The following is a 20,897-nucleotide window of genomic DNA, read 5'->3' as shown; positions in this document are numbered from 1 at the left end:
AAGGGAAAAAGTATAAAAGCTAATATACAATTAATATCCGTGTGAGAAATTGTTATTCAATATGTTATTGAAACTGTTTTAATACTCTTCTAAAGAAAAATAGTAAATATGTAGTACCATATCCCCAATATACCGGTACTTTAAAATTCTGTGTTATAGTAGAGGTTGCTGTGAAGTATCATTATACAATATAAGCAAGTCTGTTCTAATCCAGAATGCACACACAAACTAATTACACAACTTCCTGTCATATCTGACACTAAAGGTTTTTATTTCAGGAATTCTGCCATGTTTATACAGAACTCCAAGTGCTTTAAGAGAGGCTTATGTGCCTAATTTTAAATGTTTGTTAATGAAAAGTGTGTATATTTATCAGCATTTAATTTTTTTTTACAATTTTTAGTTTCACACCTCTTTGCATTTTAAAATATTGTTATAAGTTTTGTACTTCAAAACAGTATTAATATATTCCAGCTGAAACACTGCCATTTGCATTCAATTACAGATATAAATATGAGTTATAAATAAATGCACAGGAAACCATTATTGGCCACTATTTGTAATAGCATTATTTTTTTAACATCATCTATTCCTAGATGTTCTTAGGATATTAAACAAATGGAAAAATGGAAATTGCCTGTTGTTAGCTGAGTTAGATTTCATGATGATGCTTTCTTGGCCATAATTTGTATTCCAGAGTAACATTTTGTGAGATGGGCGGCTATACAAATTTGAAATAAATGTTCATGTTGTTCTCCTCTATCAAAATGTCTCAATAGCAGATAGTATTTCGATGTCCCATATCCTGTATAGCTAAAAGGAGACATGAACAGATTCAAAAGGATACAATGTTCATGTTTCTAACATCTGCAAATGTGTGGGCATGTTGCACCCTCTAGTCCTTGGGTGTAACAAATGTATCCATAATTTGGTTATGAAATGTCATTGTTGTTAAACAATTTTACATTTTACAGGTAGAGAACGGACCATACCTTTAGGCTGTTTTCACAAAACCAAAGCTTGGCATAATTCAGTGCTAATCATATTATTATCTTCCTGGCCAATTCAAACTTTTCACCTAAAAACAGGTGGGCAATACTTTAGAAGCCGAAGGCTGGACTTAGAGTTCGCAAGAAGGAATTGAATGTGCAAAACAGGTGAAGCTACATCACAAATGTGGTCAGCTCATAGTTTGGAAGAAATTAAAAAACCCTGATATGTCAGTCTTAGCCCTTACATTGTGATTTTCATTTATTTCCTAGATGTCCACAAAAACAATGGCTCATTTCATAAATGTGAGAGAAATATCAACGGATTCTTCAAACATGGGCAATCTTCAAGCATAAGAGAATCAGAAAAAGCAGACGGCAGCATCTGGCGAACCTACTTTGGTCTCAAAAAGTGAGTAGAGTCAAATTGTCACCGTTATTACTTCTACGGGAAACCTGAAGAGAATTCCAAGACTGCAGACTAGTTAGAAAACCAAATAAAAATGGCAGGAGAGAGTGGCAAACCAATTCCACGTTGTTGCCAAGACAAAATACATGACTATAGCCACCAGAGATCAAACTTGATATAAGTAGTAGAAACAATGGCTTCATTATGTTACTGCTAAACATCATTAGACAAATGGTGTAGTGGTTAAAGCAGGGGTGTCGAACTGGTAGCCTGTGAGCTAGATGCGTCACATGCAGACCATGTCCACCCCAGCTCTGCAAAGGAAAAAAAAATCACAAAACGTCAGTGATTTTGACACCTGTGGGTTAAAGCTAAAAACTGGAAGACACTGAATTCTAGTCCCGTTTTACAACACAAAGCAATTTGGCTGATCTTGGGCCAGTCTCATAGCTACAAGAGTATCTTTATCATTTACATTTAAATGATATAGGCAAAAAGCTCAGGCAAAATTATATACATAATAGTATTCAGGTTCAAATGTGGCTAATTTATAACTTGGTATCTTGTAACAACTCAGCCAATACATAGTATATTGTGTGAATCTAGTCAACTGGATTAGTTCAGTAAACATTAGTTTTATTCCATTCAATCATGTCCAATTCTTCGAGACCGCCCGGATGTATCCTTGGAGTTTTCTTGGCAAGGTTTTTCAAAAGTGGATTACCATTGCCTCCTTCCTGAGAGAGATTGGCTGGACCAAGATAACACAGCTGGCTTTGTGCCTAAAACAGGACTATAACTCATGGCCTCCCAGTTTCCAGCCTGATGTTTCAATCATTACTCCATATTGACTAATGATGTTTAACAGTAACATAGTTTAGTACAAACTCATCCAATGCTACTACTATTTCTTGTATCAGGTTTGACCTCTGGTAGCTACAATCATGTCTTTATCTTGGCAACAATGAGGAATTGGCTTGACACTCTCTCTTGATATGACTGATTGAGAAGCCAAGTCAAATAATAAGCCTGTCCGTCCAGGACCTACGTGACCCATCTTAGTGTGACATATGTGAATTACTGGCCACAGTGCTGTGTTTGTATCTCTAATGATAGATCATTAAATACAGAAACTGGGCTGAACTATCAATCAATGTGTTTGTTTTTTTTTAAACTGCTAAGGATTGCTTAGCCAGACATATCAATTGAATAAATACTTCACAATGGTAGGATCACAAGGCACTAGAAAATAATTTTCACATAAATTAATATTAACACATTCATTGTTTCTCTATGGAGTACTATAAGACTAATTACTTGCATATTTTAGCTATTCAAAACTTCAATCATGACTTCACCCAGCATAGTAAAAACTCAACTAGAGGCCTAGGGCCCACAACAGTTCTGGGACTAAAAAATCAACACAGAAAAATCTAAGATTATTTCTGTAGCTATAATCTTACTTCAATTTATTTTAACAAGTGTAGTCAAAGTCGAATTAAATCAAGACTATTGATGACTCCATTTACTGTGCGTTTTGTGCTCTTACTTCAATATAAAGTGTAACCAAACTGTAAAGCTCTTCAGAAATATTGCTTGATATCTGGAGAGGGGTGACATATAAATCTAATAAATAATAATAATCTTGGTTAAAAAAAGTCCAGAATTAAATCAGAATTACATTAATTAAATCACCAATAATTCTTTGTGTATAATATAAAACAAATATTTATTTTAGGAGGGTCAGGGTTTTTTTCCTTCTAAATCTGTAATTTGCTTCGGAAGGGACTTGAAAAAAATACTCTCTTCGACAAACATTAGAAAGCCCATCGGCCTTTTAAAATTTCCGCAAACGAAGTTCTTCCCGTATTATTTTTACTCTCAATGTTGTTAAAAAAAACCCCCCACTTTCGTTCCTAAAATCCAGGCTCCTCTGTAGGGATTTAAATTCCACCCCGGAAGTCGACTCTTTAAACGCAATGTACTGTGGGTATTGTGGTTCCTGCTTCCCTGCAGCGTCTTTACGACCAGGGCGGAAAAACGGCCCCAAATAAACCACAACTCCCCTGATCCTTTCGGTCGGCCACCACCTCCACGCCGCGCAAGCGCATTGGCGAGAGCTGGTTTTTGAATCAGTGGCGTTGTTATTGACGCCATATTGCTGGTGTGGAAGAGTCACAGAGAGACGCGCGACGGTCACCGCCGCAGTCATCGGTCTTCATCGGCGGCTCCAGGCCGGGTAGCCTCCCGTCAAGCCGCCCCCACCGGCCTAGACACCCTCCCGGATACGACCCGGGGCGGATTTGCCGCGGGCGGAGCTTACAAATCCAGCTGAGCCGGGCCCAAAGCTCCGGGCCGCTCCCTGGAGAGGCAGGCGGAACCGGCGGCCGGCAGGAGAAAGCCGAAGCGGCGCAGAGCGGTGGCGACCGGGCGTTTGACAAGCCTCGGCAGCTCGGGAAGTTCTCTTCCTCGGCTTCCCGCGTCAGTCCTTCGGGCCGGCTCCTTCGTTGCGAAAGGCCCGGCCGGCTCAGCTGCTTGAGCCCCTTTCTCCTTTTCTTCCCCCCTCCTCCTCCTCCTCTTCTTCTTCCTCCTCCGCCTTCCCCCCCTCGACTCGGCCATGGCGTGCGGCGCGACCTTAAAACGGACTCTCGATTTCGACCCTTTGCTGAGCCCGGCCTCGCCGAAACGACGGCGTTGCACTCCATTGTCCGCCTCGGCGGCCGCCGCCTCTTCCTCTTCGGCCTCTTTTGCCTCGTCCCCGCAGAAGTACTTGCGCATGGAGCCTTCGCCCTTCGGGGAAGTGTCCACTCGCCTCACCACAGGTAAAAAGAAAAAAAAGCGGCGTGGGGGGTAGAGTGTGGGGGGGCTGGGTGGGGCCGGGGAAAGGGCTTTGGGTGAGGGGGAACCACCGAGACGGTCTTAGCCTCGGAAGAGCGGCCGCTACTGCCGCCGCCGCTCCTTCCCCTCCGAACGGCCTCTGCTTTCCCCACACAAGCCGTTCCCTTTCCTCCCTTCCCCCAACCATTATTTTATTTTATTTTATTGCTTTCGCCGCGGTGTCGGCACAATGGAAATGGCCGCCCTCCCCGCGGTTGGGGGTGGGGGAAGTGACAAATAGGGGAGAGGCCCCCGAAGGGGTTCGTCCTGGGCTGCGAGGGGACGGGAGTGTGGGGGGAGGAGGACCGCCGCCGGCTTTTTCTGCGCCGGGCTGGGAGCGACCATTGGGGTGGGGGGGAGTCTGGATTTGATGGGGGGGGTGAATACGCTTCCCCACCGCACCTTTGCCGCCCCTCCCCTTGGGAATAGGCCGGCCTGGGCGGCGCGAGAGGTATTGGTGCGGCGGCGAGAAAGAGGAACTGGGGAGTTATCGCGAGGGGGAGGCGGTGCTCTGCTCGGCCGAGAAGGCTCGAATGCAGCAGCCTCATTTCCCCTCCCCCCCATGGTCTTTTTGCCCCCCCCCCCGTCTTTCTGCCCTTCTTGGAAACCCCTCCCGGTGCGGGCGATCGATCGCTGAAGCCATTAACTTGGAGGTGGGGAACGTGAGCTCCTTTTGCCTGAGCTTTATGGACGTCGCGGCCGATTTCCCTCAGCCTCGCAGCGCAGGAGGGGCGGGCCTGGTCGGGGTCTGCCATCAATCACCCCCCACTCTATAGGGCGTTTGGAGGGTGGGGGGAAGGCCGGGTCGCCTTTGCAGAAGACAAGAGGACAGCTGCTTCTCCCCACCTTCCTCTTTAACAACTTAGGATTTTAAGGCCCGGAGTGCCCACGTTTTCCTGAAGCCTAGTGATAAATGGATTCATAAAAGGGTGTGTTTAGAGCAGCAGCAAATAAGGTTGTAGGCATGATAAACGATAGGATTAAGGTTGGTTGGGTATCTCCTCTCACAAAGATAAATTGGTGGCAACATCAAGCCTTGCTGGGTTGTCCCTCTGATGGTAGGGATTACCTCACCTTACTTACCTCACAGTGTGGTTTCTCATTATGCCTGTAACTGGTCTTTTCTCCAGTATTATTATTTATTAAATTTATATGCCACCCCTCTCCAAAGACTGGGGCAGCTTAAAACATATAAAAGCAGTTTATACTGAGATATAACAAAGTTAAAATTGAGAATTATGTTTATGAAAAACTAAAAGGCCTATTAACATGCACACATACCCATTCAGACAAACCTATACATTCATTGACAAGGGGATAGGATCTAAAGACCCCAGGCTTGGTGGCATAAATGAGTCTTTAGACTCTTATGGAAGGCGAGGAGGGTGGGGGCAACACGAATCTCTGGGGGGAGTATTGTTTCCATATCTTTTGGCTTTTAAGAAAAATCTTTTTTCTTCGTCTAACTCATAGCTACAATTCTCATTCCATCATTGTCTAAAAGTGTACCTCCCTGTTGGGAATGTTGGTTTTTGGATCAGTTCCTAAGCTAGGTTGAGATAGGTGCCATTGCCATATTAGTAAGGAGTGATGCTGTACAAATATGATTACATAGTAAATTCCTTTGAAATGAGCTTTAGACCTTGGAAATGTCTTTGAATTTGAAGGATGCTTTCTTAATGGAAATTCTAAATTATTACAAGGTCAGAGGTTATAACTTTTATCTTTTCTCCTGAGGTTACAATCTGAAAAGCATATAAATTGGCTAAGCATCTGGCATCCCTAAACTTATATGTGAACTTTATCCTACTTTCAACATTCTGCAAGCAAATAGTTTGATTCTTCCTTGACATTTGAGGGAAAGGATTAGATGATATGGTACAGAGCATTTATTTAGTACCCTTTCTAATTTATGTGCTACTGTTGATTTTAATGGGATGCTAGAAATGTTGGAATATTTCCTGAGTGAGCAGCTTTTAGAGTCAGTAGGACAAATTATGTATCTTCACATAATTGTTATAAAGTAACCATTGTTAAAACTAAATGCAGCCAACTGTTTATTACCACATAAAGTATGTGACTTCACTGAAAGTAGAAAGAAATATTCATCTTAATGAATATTTAATGTAAGTAGGGGTTTAAAATTGATTCAGTGCAGCGGACAGCTAGGCATTTCAAGTCATTAAACAGCTTGCAGTCATTGGAAAACACACTTTTGAAACATAAGGAGCTCCTGGAAAAACCTATTAAAGAATAACGCTGTTGAAAGGTATAAATGGATGGTTGGCTAAGCTAAGTAACTCCATTTAAAATAAAATATAGACAGGTTAATTGTGCAGAAACAGCCTTGTAATTAAATATTTAATAATGAGGTTTCTAAGATACTAATTAAGACAGGAGATCAATAATTCCACACACACATAATTGTGTAATTGTACAAAATCTGTCATTCGGATATGTTCCTTTGAAGTGTGTGTTCACAATATATAAGTACATTTTCATTATATTAAAAACTTACATTTTTGTCTATAAAAATGCTTGCATCATGTAAAAAATCTATTATGATGTAACATTCTGATCTAATAAAGATAGGCATGTGCTTAAACTAATGAGAACTAGTGTAGCTAGTTGGGTAAAGCTAGGAAAATCCAAGTACAAGCTCCTCTGCTCTGCCATTATGAAAATTTACTGAGCAGCTTTGAAATGTCCTTTTTCAGTTGAGTATTATGTAGATTTTTTATAGAAATGTGTGGTGTTCCTTGGTGACGAATCCATTATAGCATGGCTTTAGTGTTAATGCCACTTTCTGATAACTTAATATTCTTTGAGCAATGATAGAAGATGCGGAATGCCTTTGGCATATTTCATAGTTTGTTGCTAGCTGTCATATTTCTAATATGGGGGCAGTTGATAGAAAACAGATGTCACAACACAGGTGCTACTATTTGTATTACTGTATGTAGTGGCTGAAGTTGATATTTCATTAAATATTTCAGAAAATTTCTGAATCACATGTTGATTTTCAAGGCAGTGTCTATACATTCAGTAGACAAAATAACAATAACCATAACTCCTAGAACCGTGATGGGGAACCTGTGGCACACTGGGAGCCATATCTGTGGGCACTGCGATCAGTTGCCCTAGTTCAGCTGCAGCTCACATGCCCACGCCTCTCCTCCCAGGAGTCCACCCGGCTCATTTTGGATGCCAGGTAAAAATACAGGGCTTGTGCAGAGGCTTTGGGAGAGTGTTTTCGGCCTCTGGGGGCCGGGGAGGGAGAATAAGGGTCCATCCGAAGTTGGGAAATGAGGTGTTTCCAGCTCCTGGAGGTTTCAGGGAGACCTTCTAGGCCCAAAATTGGGGGGGGGGGGGGATGAGTGTTGGATTGTGTGTGCATGCACGAGAGTAGGGCAGCGCAGTGGGGTCACATGCTCGGGGTGAATTATGGGTATGGCACTCAAGCTTTTGGCACATGAGGAAAAACACATTCACCATCACTGTCCTAGAAAATCCAGGCAGCACTGCCAACAGTGTGGAATGCTGGGAATTCTAATTCAACAATTTACAATACTTCACTTAAATAAATACCACAAGTACCCTTGCACCATAAAATAGGCCAGTTTTAAAATGTTTAATGCAGTTTTTGTAGATAATAATAAAATATCAATTAATTTATTTCCCAGTTATAAGATCTTCTCTAAAATGTGCATGGAAAAATATGCAGTGAATTATGCATATTTATCTAGAGCTAAGTTATTTAACACAATAGGACTAACCTATGTATAAAATATAGGCTCACATGCTACAGTAATTGAAATAAAGTTTTATTTTACAATGAGCATGATAACATTACAGTATGTCTATTTATTAGTGAATTCTTTTCTGTGCCTTTAACTCCTTCAATTTTGTGGAAAGTAGATGTTTCAGTGATTTGAAATGCTTGGAGAAAGAACTAGAAAGTCTGGTTTGAGAAATAGACTATTATTTGCATATCTGCAAAAAGTAAGTTCAAGAAGAAAATTTTGACTTAGCACACTCTTGATACATCAATTTTAATGAGAACCATATTGTGCAGTATAGAGTTGTTAAATTACTAGATGGAGGCTTACATTTATTTACAATACAGTGAACCCTCGATTATCGCGAGGGTTCTGTTCCAGGACCCCACGCGATGATCGATTTTTAGCGAAGTAGCGGTGCGGAGGTGAAAACACCATCTGCGCGTGCGCAGATGGTGTTTTTGCTTCCACTGCCGCCCGCCCTTCGCCCGCCCACCCCGTTGCTTGCGCCTGGGGTGCGCGCGCGCTTGGGGACACCCCAGCTCCGCTTCCCAGCTGGGAGGCGGAGGTGGGGTGTCCCCAGGCGCGCACGCTTTCCCCAGCAACGCGCGCGCGCGTGGGGACACCCTAGCTCCGCTTCCCAGCTGGGAGGCGGAGGTGGGGTGTCCCCAAGCGCGCGCACTTTCCCCAGCAACGCGCGCGCGGTAGGGACACCCTAGCTCCGCTTCCCAGCTGGGAGGCGGAGGTGGGGTGTCCCCAGGCTCGCGCGCGCCGCCCGCCCGCCCACGCTGTTGCCGGCTCCGCTTCCCAGCTGGGAAGCGGAGCTGGGGTTTCCGCGCACGTGCCGCCCGCCAGCCCACGCCGTTGCTCGCGCCGCCGCTGGGGTCTTACCGGGGCAAGAGGGGGAAGACCCAGGGAAGCCTCTGCCCGGCGGGGAAGCTCCACCATCTACGCATGCGTGGAAGGGCACGCATGCGCAGATGGTGGAGTTTACTTCCGGGTTGAAAACTAGCGATATAGCCCTTTCGCGATGCTCGAGGACGCGAAACTCGAGGGATCACTGTATACCTATTTCAAAAATTTTCACAGTTGCTTGACTTTGAAGATTTAAATTACTTAGTGGGTACTATTTTAAAGTTCACATAAGTATTCATCATTCGATGATTGAAATATATGACTGAACCATCATAGGACATATTTAGAACATTGTAGTAATTACTGCCAAGATCCAGTGTTAATGGACTTGGCTTTCATTCTTAAATGCTTCTGGCAATCTATGTAATCACATGAGCCAAAGTCTTAGGACATTGTTCCAGTAAAGTGCTTTTGCAACAACATTTAAAAACTTGGTTTAGTTGAATAATAATCACCTAGTTAATACTTTATATCCCAGTATCGGTGGTGCCTTATTTGAAAAGTTAAAAGTCTTGTACTTCACAATTTAAAAAAAGTAAAGTTAGTTAGAAATATTATTGATGTGTTGATACAGTATTTTCCTTTATTACATCAAATGTACCATACTTTTTGGTCAATTTGAAAAAATATATACTCTCAGTTGATTTGTTTTTTACCAGTTCAAGTCTCCATATAATATTTTACATACCCTGTGCTTGCTTCGGCAGTACATGTACTAAAATTGGAACAATAGAAAATATTTTAAATACCCTCTTCAATATTTTCTTCCAAAAATAAAATTATTTATCTAATATCTAACTTAAATAATATCAGAATGATAATCTTTTCCCTAGATTTTTCTCTTTTTTCTTAAAACTAAGTAAATACTAAGCAAAGTGCTAACCTAGCATGATGGACATGAATCCACCTTGCAAAGTCATTCTATGTATACTGCTTGAAGCAAGAATAGTCAGTATGAAGGATACTGGAAGAGCACTTCATTGTCTTGAAGAACTAACATGTCTTGTTATATGTACACTGATTACTAAATAGTAATGACACTTTTAATAATAGTTTAACATACATTGAAAATGTCACGCTTTTTATGTGTCAAAGGGAAACTGAGGTTATATATGGGAAAACATTAGGCATAATGTAGAAGTGATGCTGTTTACATTATTGTGATGGAACAATGTTTACATTATTGAAATGGAACAATGTTGCATCATATTTCATTGAATCACTAGAAAATTGGGATATATATTTGAATAAAAATATTATGAAAAGACATCTGTGTCAGATTGATTAGTCTGTAGTTTATCCTCCCCCCCCCCTTTTTTTTTTTTTAAAGAGGATCATTTGTCTCCTTTAGTAATTTGGTTCTTCACCATATATCCAGAAACTCCTCAATATTGTTGTTAGCATTCTTTACCAACCTCAACTCCTTTCGACCTTTTGCCTTCCTGACATTAGCTTGTAGAAAAATCCTAGCATGTCCCCTTTTGGTGGCAAATCTTCATGAGTGTGGATATTGTTTAAGCTGCTTATCTAGCAGCATTTAACAACAGTCTTGTAAAGGAAGATGGGAAGATTTAATCCAATACATTTAAATAATTTAATTATTCAAATTCATATAATTCAAACCATAATATTTTAATTAGGATGATTTTATTCTCATTTACAGTAAAATGTATCTTTAGTGTTTGATAAAAAAAATTAATGTAAATTTATAAACATTCAGGTTTTTTTAGTTTTTAGACAATAAAAACTAAAAAAGTAAAGTTAGTTAGAAATATTATTGATGCGTTGATACAGTTCCCCATCTTTCCTCTCACCCAAATCGTTGTTGAAGAGTACTGGGTCTAAAACAGAGCCTTGGGGTAATTCCACTGAATACTGAATTTGCTATAAATAGCAAATCTAGTACAAACTATTAATACCAGTGAAGCCACTTGGAGTTAAATCAGCTCAAATTCAAAGATGAGTGTTAAATATTTTTGCAATTATGCATAGTACAACAGCCATCTTTAAAATTGTAAAGATGAAGCAAGGAAAGTTAAGGCTCACAATGAACAAAGTCTTGCAACAACAACAAAAAAAAGCTTCTTCCAAGATGTTCAAAACAAGAAAAAGGTTAAGGAAACAATTGGTCTATTGCTGGGAGAAAGTGACAAGGTAACAAGCAACAGGGAGAAAACAGAACTACTTTACACAAAAGGAAAAAACAGTCCAATCTATCAAAAACACCACCACAAAAACATTAAACACAAGTTAAAATAGGGGAGAAAATGATAAATGAAACCTGTCTACCCTAGACGACTTTAAATCACTAGGACTGGGTGGATTACACCCTAAGGTTCTGAAGGAACTGGAAGACAAGATCTCAGAACCACTGATCCTGGAGCACGTGGAACTGCCAGAGGACTGGAAAAGAGCTGATGTAGTTCCCATCTTCAAAAAAAAAAAAGGGGGGGGGGAGATCCATGAAACTACAGACATATTAGCCTGACCTCAATACCAGGAAAGATTCTGGAAAAGATAAGCAACGAATCAATTAACACCTAGAAGCAAACAAAATAATAACGAAAAGCCAACATGGGTTTGTCAAAAACAGACCATGCCTGACTAATCTTATTGCATTCTTTGACAAAGTGACAAAATTAGTGGACCAGAGGAATGCTGTTGATTTAATTTACTTGGACTTCAGTAAGGCATTTGCTAAAATAGATCATCACGTACTATTAGAAAAGGGGTTTTTGTTTTTTTTAAAGTGGAGTAGACAGCATCACCGCCAGATAGATTTCTAACTGGCTGACCAACTGCACTCAATAACAGTCCAGTGGTGTGTTGCTGACAGTTTAGACCGCTTCTTTAGAACCATTAGTGAAAAATTTAGCGCTGCTTGCCAAACTGGCAGCGATGACCCCATGGTCCACACTCCTGAACCAGTCCTCCAGTCACCATGCCCTGCCAACCCTCCCTCCCCCTGTGCATGCACAAAGGCAAAACATCCATTTCCATTGTGATGCAAACTTGTAGGGAAGATAAGTGGAACCCACCTCTGTTGTAATCCTCAATGGAAATGCATCTACATGGAGGGAAGTATTCAGTAGAATTACCCCAAGGCTCTGTTTTAGACCCAGTACTCTTCAACAATGACTTGGGTGAGAGGAAAGATGGGGAACTCATCAAATTTGCAGATGACACCAAGCTGGCAGGAATAGCCAACACTCCAGAAGATAGGCTCAAAATACAGAAGGATCTTGACAGACTTTTAACATTGGGTGTTATCACAAAATGAAATTCAGTGATGAAAAAAGTAAGGTTCTACAGTTAGACAAGAAAAACAAAATGCACTTGTACAGTATATTTGGTACCTTGCTCAATAGTAGTAATAGTAGTACTGTATTAATAGTAGTGAGAGGGATCTCTGAGTCTTAGTGGACAAACATTTAAATATGAGCCAGCAGTGTGCATTCAGACACCAAAAAAAGCCAATACAGTTCTAGATTGTATAAAGGGATAGAATCAAGATCATGTGAAGTGTTAAAACCACTTTATAATGCCTTGGTAAGGCCACACATGGAAAGTATGTTTTTGTTTTCTGAATAAAGGTAATATTTAACAAAACCTTGATAAGCCTTTTAAATTTTTTAAAAACAATTTTCTCTCTTGGAGTGTATCTTAAAGTACGAGTTAGATTTTGTTAATAAAAAGAATCCTCTTAGATAAGAGGAATACAAGATATTTTTCTTTTTCTAGAAAGAAAAAAAAAGATTTATTGTAATTGTTTATATTTTGAATGTATTATTCCAGATTCTTGGTGTACCAGTCAGATTGTCTATTACTGATAGAAGTTTGGTCAATTGAGTCGTGTGGCTTTTGAAAATTTTGTCAGAAATCTTTAGCTCTGCATTGGAATATTGACCCTGATAATTCCATATTCCAGTGGTCCAAGTGAGAGAATTAATGCTAGGGTTCTCTTCTGATGAAAAACAGGCTTAGAAAAAAGTATTTTATTTGGGAGGACATTTTCAGGTTTTGTTCTCCTTGTCTGTTCAAATTTAATTTTTTTTTAAGGATCTTGATTTATATTTTCAAATCATGGATCCTGCAACAACTGTTAGTCAACAGTCTTAGAACAATAGCAAGTGTTACATCAAATACATTTTCGGACAATTAATTTTGATTTCCGTGTTTTGTTCAGGGTACCTGCTACAAACTAATTGCTTTACATTTAGTATATTTGCTTTTTTTAAAGCACCAAACTCTATTGCTAAATTAATTGAATACTGCAACCAGGTTTTCATTTCATTTCATTTTATTGGATTTGTATGCCGCCCCTCGCCGTAGACTCGGGGCGGCTAACAGCAGTAATAAAACAACGTGCGTATACTTATAATCAGTTCTTTGGAATTTTTAAATCTCTGATAAAGTCATAATCTCTGACAAAACTATATACTAAACATTTTGATGACATACTTCAGGATAAAGGCTTTTTCCTCAGATACTAAAGACTTCAGGAATGTAGTCTGTTCCTTTTGTTTTAGTTTATCTTTGAAGTCATATTCAAATTCTTCCCCCTTTTATAGGTGTTCTTCCATTATATCATACCTTCTTTTAATTGACTTTGCAGTTTTAGAGCAGTTCATTAACTATTCTCATTTTCATACTTTAGTACCCTAGAATTAGAAATTAACTTTTTGAATTCTAATCATTTTTCTGAACTATTTCAGAACATTTAAAAATATTTTCCTTTTATAAAAAAGTCAATGATTTTATATGCCCTGACAGGAAATCTATAGAAATGTTGGTTTGTGGAATAAATTGAGCCTGATTTGATGAAGGCATATTTAATATATTTATGATCAAGTTGAAACCAGATTTTTGCAAGTTGGTAGCTTTTCTACAGTAATTGTTGGTAATCCTTTAGTAGGAGGAACCGCAGCTGCTATCATGGGACAATTAAGGGGGGTAAAATTCCTGCCTTTAGCAATGTGAATAGATTACACTTCAATAGTAAGTGGAGCTTTGCTAATAATTTTAGCAAGGGTGGCTAGTTGGTGTATTTGAGTTTCAGTTTGCTGATAAGAATATCCTTATGTCCACTGTGGTCTCCAATGGCCCTTAAATGAATTTGTTTGCCTAAGAAGTTCATTGTAAAATAGTGGTTACAGTTTTCTAAGATTAGAGATTTCCTAGCTAGAAGATAGTACATCTGAGATTGTTTCCACTGTTTTTTTTTTCCTTTCCCCTTCAGTATTTTTTTTTGGGTATAAATTTATACAGTACAATTATTTATTGAGCTTAGTCATTAAACTAAGCTTCCATTGGTAAAGGCTGTAACAATGAATAAGAGTACATAGCAAGAAAAATTGTTGGTAAATTGAAATAGCTAGCAACCATGAATTGTCCATCTGGATTCCAAATAATATATTGGGGAATGGCAAGATTTTATGCGAAGTGCAGGGCATGGATCTCCAAATGTTACAATTTGATATACAATAATTAAATAATGTGCTTTTTATTATATACTTTGTGCTAGGTATCACTGGCTGGCAGTATAAAAATATGTTTTTGAATTTTCTGTAAAGAAATTAAATGTGCTTGGAGAGACAATAACCATGAATGAGTATGTATGGATGTATGCATGTACTTATCTCTAAACAAAAAAACCCCTCCCTTCCTGCCCTGAGAATCCAAAGAAATACCTTCTTTCTCTTTTCATTATCTCAAACCCCCGTGTCTCTCGGGTGTAAGACTGAATCAAATTGGGATTCAGCCAGGAGAGAGGTGGCAGAAAGCTCAATGGATTCAATCTCCAAAAGGAAGAAGATGGAGCCAATACCCATACTTTGGATTCTCAGGGCAATACATCAGAGAAAGATTATTAAATATAGTGGTACCTAGGTACTTATCCTTAATTGGTTCCAGGAGTTATGGTGAGTACCAAACAGATTTTTTTGGTAAGGAATAATGTAGTGAGTCACAAGGCAGCCAACACAACAGCATAGGTGGCTGGAAAATTCTGGTTGTTGAAGTCCTCAGGTCTTAAAATTGCCAAGTTTGAAGACCTCTGTTCTAGGGGAAAGTAAAGAACATTATCAGTGGCCTAATGCTGTTTTCTTTATCTGCATCCATGTGAAAGGTGTGAATAGCGTTGGAAATTGTAGTATGTATTTTAGTTGATAAGTTGAACTTCTGAAACAGTTGTCACTACCTTTAATATCATTCGTTAGAGTATTTTCTCTTAATTTAAATTGTTTGCAATGACTGAGAGAATTCATAATCATGTTTAATACATTTTTCTTTTTTCTAGAGCAAATTCTGTACAATATAAAACAGGAATACAAACGCATGCAGAAGAGAAGACATCTAGAAAACTTTCACCAAACAGATCCTTGTTGTTCTACTGATGCACAGTCACAAGCATTTCTACTTTCTGGACCAGCTTTGCCAGGTGAAGATTTTAGAATAAGAATGCATTTGAATTTGGGTCAGATTGTGTTTTTCTCTAAACAGACAATTAAAAGAGTCGCAGTGTTGTATTATTATTGGAATGAGTTTAACTTAAAATTTAATGACGTGTGCCACCTACTCACTTGCAGCCACATATTTCTATAGTTCTAATTCTTGTGTTTGTGTGAGCCTTCAAGTTAGTTTTTTACTCTTAGTGACTATTTAAACTATTCCCTGCAGTTTTTCCTAGCCAGGGGTTTTGGAGGTAACTTACCACTGCCCGCTTTCTAGGGTGAGAGTGATTGACCTAAGGTCATCCAGCTGCCTTCCTTTCAAAGGTGGGACTAGAACTCATGGTTTCCAGATTCGAGTCTGGTGCTGTGTCCACTATACTCTCTAATTATTATTATTGATTTTAATACACAGCCAACGTTTAATTCAGAAACTTGTACTTAAAATGTATTGAGGCTGGTGGGTTATAAATGCAGCCATTTTCACTAGAACTTAAGTTATATGGTGGTTGTAATCTGATTCTCAAAGTACTTTAAAATGAACTGTTATCTGCATTAATCTTCTAGAACAGTGATGGCGAACCTTTTTTTGTTCACGTGCCAAAAGGGTTTGCCCATACCCATTCTCTCCCCCATGCATGTGCACCCCCACACTCTCCCTGCGTATGCGCACAACCCCCTTCAGCGCCCACGCATATGCACAGACCTCACTGAAGCCTAGGATGGTGAAAAAACAGGCAAACTGGAAATTCAGAAAAACAGATTTCCAGTTTGCCTGTTGTGCTGTTTTTCGCACTCCAGAGGCTTCAGGGAAGCTGACATGCGAGCTAGAGCTGACTTAAGGCATGGTCTCGTGTGCCCTTCAATATGGCTCTGCATGCCACAGGTTCACCATCACTGTTCTAGATGATCTAAAATAGGGGTGTCAAACCCGTGGCCCAGATATGTCACATGCTAGCCATGGCCACCATTATTATTATTATTATTAGTATTATTATTATTATTATTATTATTATTATTATTATTATTATTATTATTATTATTATTATTATGTCAGTACAACACAGCAAACGAGATCACTATGCTGGATTTTGTATTTCATCACCAGTCGGGAGCTTCGCAAGCACCTAAGACTGAGTGATGTAGCGTTGAATTATGTTTGCCGATCCCAGTAAAGCGGCCTTTTGCAATTGACAGATGGAGATTTTGTCAATTCCAATGATTTTCAAATGTCTGCTGAAATCCTTTGGCACTGCGCCCAGCGTGCCAAGTACCACTGGGACCACTTTCACTGGCTTATGCCAGAGTCGTTGCAGCTCGATTTTTAGATCTTCGTATTTCACTAATTTCTCTAGTTGCTTCTCAATTTATTATTATTATTATTATTATTATTATTATTATTATTATTATTATTATATATTATTATATTATATAATAATGTTATAATATTAATATATTATATTATTAATTTATTATTATTATATATTATTCTTTTAGATTTCAATGCCGCCCTTCTTGAGGCAACTCAGGGCGGCGTATCACATCATAAATGGAACAATATGTATGCAATTAAATGACTATAACATTATACAAATTACTAAAAGGTATTAAAAAACCCATATACAATCATACGCATCCGTCTAATTCAATCATGCATGGTATTGGCCAGAGACAATCTCACCACTCATGCCCCCATGCCCATCGGCAGAGATAGGTCTTGAGCGATTTATGAAAGACCAGGAGGTAGAGGGCAGTATGTATCTCCAGAAGGAGTTCGTTCCAGAGGGCCGGGGCCGCCACAGAGAAGGCTCTTCCCCTAGGCCCCGCCAAACAACATTGTCTGGCTGATGGGACCTGGAGAAGGCCAACTCTGGGACCTAACCGGCCACTGGGATACATGAAGCAGAAGATGGTCCTGAACAAAGTCTGGCCCTAAGACATGTCGGGCTTTATAGGTCATAACCATCACTTTGAATTGCGCTAGGAGACCAATTGGCAACCAGTGAAGCTCACGGAGTGATGTTGAGATGTGGGCAGATCTTGGTAGCCCCATTATAGCTCGCGCAGCTGCATTTTGCACAATTTATAGTCTACGAACACTGTTCAGAGGCAGCCCCATGTAGAGAGCATTGCAGTAATCAAACCTTGAGGTGATAAGAGTGCGAGTGACTGTGAAAAGTGACTCCCTGTCCAAATAGGGCCACAACTGGCGCACAAGGCATACCCGTGCGAACGCCCCCCTCGCCACAGCCAAGAGATGGTCTTCTAAGCTCAGCTTTGGATCGAGGAGAATGCCCAAGTTGCAGACTCTGAGGGGGGCAAAGACTCCCCCCTCAGGGTGATGGACAGACAGTTGGCAAAACCCACAGCCACTCCGTCTTGTCGGGGTTGAGTCTGAGCCTATTTAGCAAAGAGGAAAAAGATGTGATATGTCATGTGACAATGCAAGTTCGATACCCCTGCTCTAAAGCATGCTTGAATTACCTTTGGAAATAATTTGTTCAAAGGTACTTCATCTGCAGCGTCGCCACCACTGAAAAAAGAACAGCCCCTCTTTACTCTTAGACAAGTTGGAATGATCTGTGAACGCTTGCTCAAAGAACGTGAAGAGAAAATTCGTGAAGAGTATGAAGAAATCTTGACCACAAAACTTGCAGGTATGATAAAAATATGTATCAGCTGTCACTTTTTCCATCCTGTTAATATGACTACATATTTCTAAATGGCAATTTCTGTACTTTACTCTGGTTTCAAATAATCTTTCTGCTTTGCAGGAACAGCATGGTTAATTTACACCATTCAACCTTGAAACAATTTAGGGGTTTTTTTAGATGTTTTTAGCTATCTTTAATCACAGTAAAGATTAATGTTCAGTAATTCTGAATGTTCTTAGCTAATATTTGCAGGCTTCTAGATTGCTTACTTCTTAGCTTGACAAATTAAGTTGATGAGGTTGGGGAGGAATATAAGATACTACACGTATCAGTTAGCTCTCTGTTAACTCACATTTTGAGAAGTATTTGTGTAAATATTAAGATACCAACAGCTACTACATGCTGAAAGCTTCCTTACATTTTGAGTATCATTCATTAATAACAAGGATGCCAATCATCTGTTTTAACTCTTATAAAGTATTGAAATAAAGTCACATAAAAGGGTAGAATCCAGGTTTTTGTTAATGTAGAATGTGAACTATATCTCCTTTTATATGTGAATGTTTCAATTGTGCAATAGAGCATTTTCCCATTAGAAATGACTTTATTCTTGTGGAAAATGAAGGAACGGCATAACTGTTATGTCTGCAGTTGAGATATTTGCATATATCTTCATATATTCAGTGGAAACTATATTTGAGTGAATTTCTTGAAGTAATTGTTCTTAAGATGTCTAGAAATGTTTTAGTAAAATCTTGGTAGCATAATATTAGCCTTTTCTGCATAAAGAAAATAAATTTCAGTGCTAACCAAAATAAAATAAAAATACTGCAGCATGTTGTCCCACTTGTGACCCTTTGAGGTTATCCAAATATACATCCCTAAACTAGTGAAAATGCTTAATTGTTCAGTCGTGATACTGAAAGAGCTGCTACAATATGGATAGAACTGGGACAGGGGTTTATTTTCATGAGGGAAGGCAATTCATCATCCCCTTGACATTCACTCTACATTTCTTCAAATTATACCACAACCCTGAAAACAAATTTTAAAGGCACGTGGAGTAAAATAAAGGTTCATGTTTCCGCTAGCAAATTCATCTGTGTATGACAAACATTGGATTCCATCTCTGGATGCAATGTTTAAAATAAAGGATAGTATCCTTCTGTTGTCTTATAAAGAAACACTTTTATATATGGTACCTTACTTTAAATATTCCTTGATCACAGAACAGTATGACGCATTTGTGAAGTTTACGCATGATCAGATCATGCGACGATATGGAGAACAGCCTGCAAGTTGTAAGTATTTTAAGTTATTTTCCTTGATGTTAGATTTTGGTGGCTTGAGAAAATATATAGAATGGGGTGGAGTGGGACTCTCCTCTACTCTTCTTTATAAGAGTGACATCATCCCAAAAGTGGAGTGATCATCATAGCAGGAATATAGTTTTAACTGGGTTTCTTGCTGAGCTTTGGTTGTGTAAATTCTTTGGTTATCTTATTTCTTGACTCAATTCTTTTTTCCTTTTCAGATGTTTCATGAATCATGTTTTCTGCATATGTGGGCAGCCCTGAAACCCTGTTCTGTTGTTGCAAGCTGTCCTTTAAAGACTTGCAACAATGCCATATTCCCTCTCCCCCCCTCCTCTGTATACACTGGTTATTTCAAGCTTTGTCAGTGGCAACCACTCTTATGCAGCAACTGGTTTTGGAGTGCTCCCTGATGTCAGTACCACCTGGATGTGGACCTTTGCTACCTGTTAATACCAGTGGTCTCATTTGCTGTATCATTACAATTTGGCTTCTGTTAATAAGTTTGAAAAGTAAAAAGGATTAAAGCTGGTGTATTAGAACTCTGCCCTGAACTGGTTGTGTAAATAAAAGTGTAGAATGACACTTCTGACTGAAGTTAGTGTGGTTTTCATAACTGTGCACTGCAAATTGTACTCACAGTTAAATTAGAATGTAATCCCTGGACAACTTCTAAGCAAATAGCCCACAGTACTGCCTGTGAAATAGTGAAGGAGGGCATTTTTGTATTCCATGACTTTTTGGGGGGTTAAGAATGGGTTTATATAAGTTCTCATTTTTGTAGGTTTTATTTATTCTATCAGTCTTTAACAAATGTTTATTGCTGCAATTTTTCAGTGTATCATTGTTTTACTGCCCTTGTAGTACTGGAATTTAGTTGAAAGAATAAAACATTTACTTCTAACCTGTGTTTTTACCTATATAAGTGGCATCTTTGCCATCATTCAAATAAAATAGATGTGAGTGTACTAAATAAATCTATGTTTAATATTTATTAGCTAATAGTTCAGAAAGAAAGGTATAGATATGAATGTTCTAGGAAGCTTTGTTAAGGTTGACTGGCATGTAGAGGGCTAATTTGAGATTTTGTAGGTAATTTTGGCCCTCAAGCATTCCTTTCACGTAATACGTTGTATGAATGAAGAGGGTATGGGCATGTTACCTTCATTCCTCCATAGTTTTCATCATCCTCATATGTAGAAAGGTGAACCCTCACTGGAGAGGTTCCTGTAGTCACAGCCCTTTTTGTTTTGCTCCTCATGGAAAATCAAGTTTCTAAACCGTTAGCAAAGCCTTTGCTGATTCTGAAGGAGTGGTCTCTTTGGTTTTTCGCTATAGGCAGCCACCTTTCTGCATGTGAGCCTGGCAGAAATTATGGGTGAAGCAGGTGTAATTTCTTCATGTTGTTCTCATTACCGGCATACCTCGCATAATGAATATGCCTGAATAATAATTTCTGACGCTCAAAAATGTGAGATTAGCCAAGATGCTTCTTGAAGCAAGTATATCTTA

The 20,897-nt window shown here is 39.3% G+C and overlaps 1 protein-coding gene across 1 annotated transcript; it reads left to right on the top strand.

Moving 5' to 3' along the window:
• Nucleotides 1-260: 260 nt before the first annotated feature.
• AKIRIN2 (akirin 2) lies at nucleotides 261-20,289 on the top strand. Its single transcript, XM_070733191.1, has 5 exons — nucleotides 261-4,220; nucleotides 15,268-15,408; nucleotides 17,926-18,075; nucleotides 19,302-19,373; nucleotides 19,607-20,289. The coding sequence occupies exons 1-5, from the start codon at nucleotides 4,016-4,018 to the stop codon at nucleotides 19,615-19,617; spliced, it is 579 nt and encodes a 192-aa protein (XP_070589292.1). The 5' UTR covers nucleotides 261-4,015; the 3' UTR covers nucleotides 19,618-20,289.
• Nucleotides 20,290-20,897: the final 608 nt, after the last annotated feature.

Source organism: Erythrolamprus reginae, chromosome 1, assembly GCF_031021105.1.
Source record: "Erythrolamprus reginae isolate rEryReg1 chromosome 1, rEryReg1.hap1, whole genome shotgun sequence".
In the NCBI taxonomy this organism is placed as follows: domain Eukaryota; kingdom Metazoa; phylum Chordata; class Lepidosauria; order Squamata; family Dipsadidae; genus Erythrolamprus; species Erythrolamprus reginae.
This window is presented reverse-complemented; position numbering and strand designations above follow the sequence as displayed.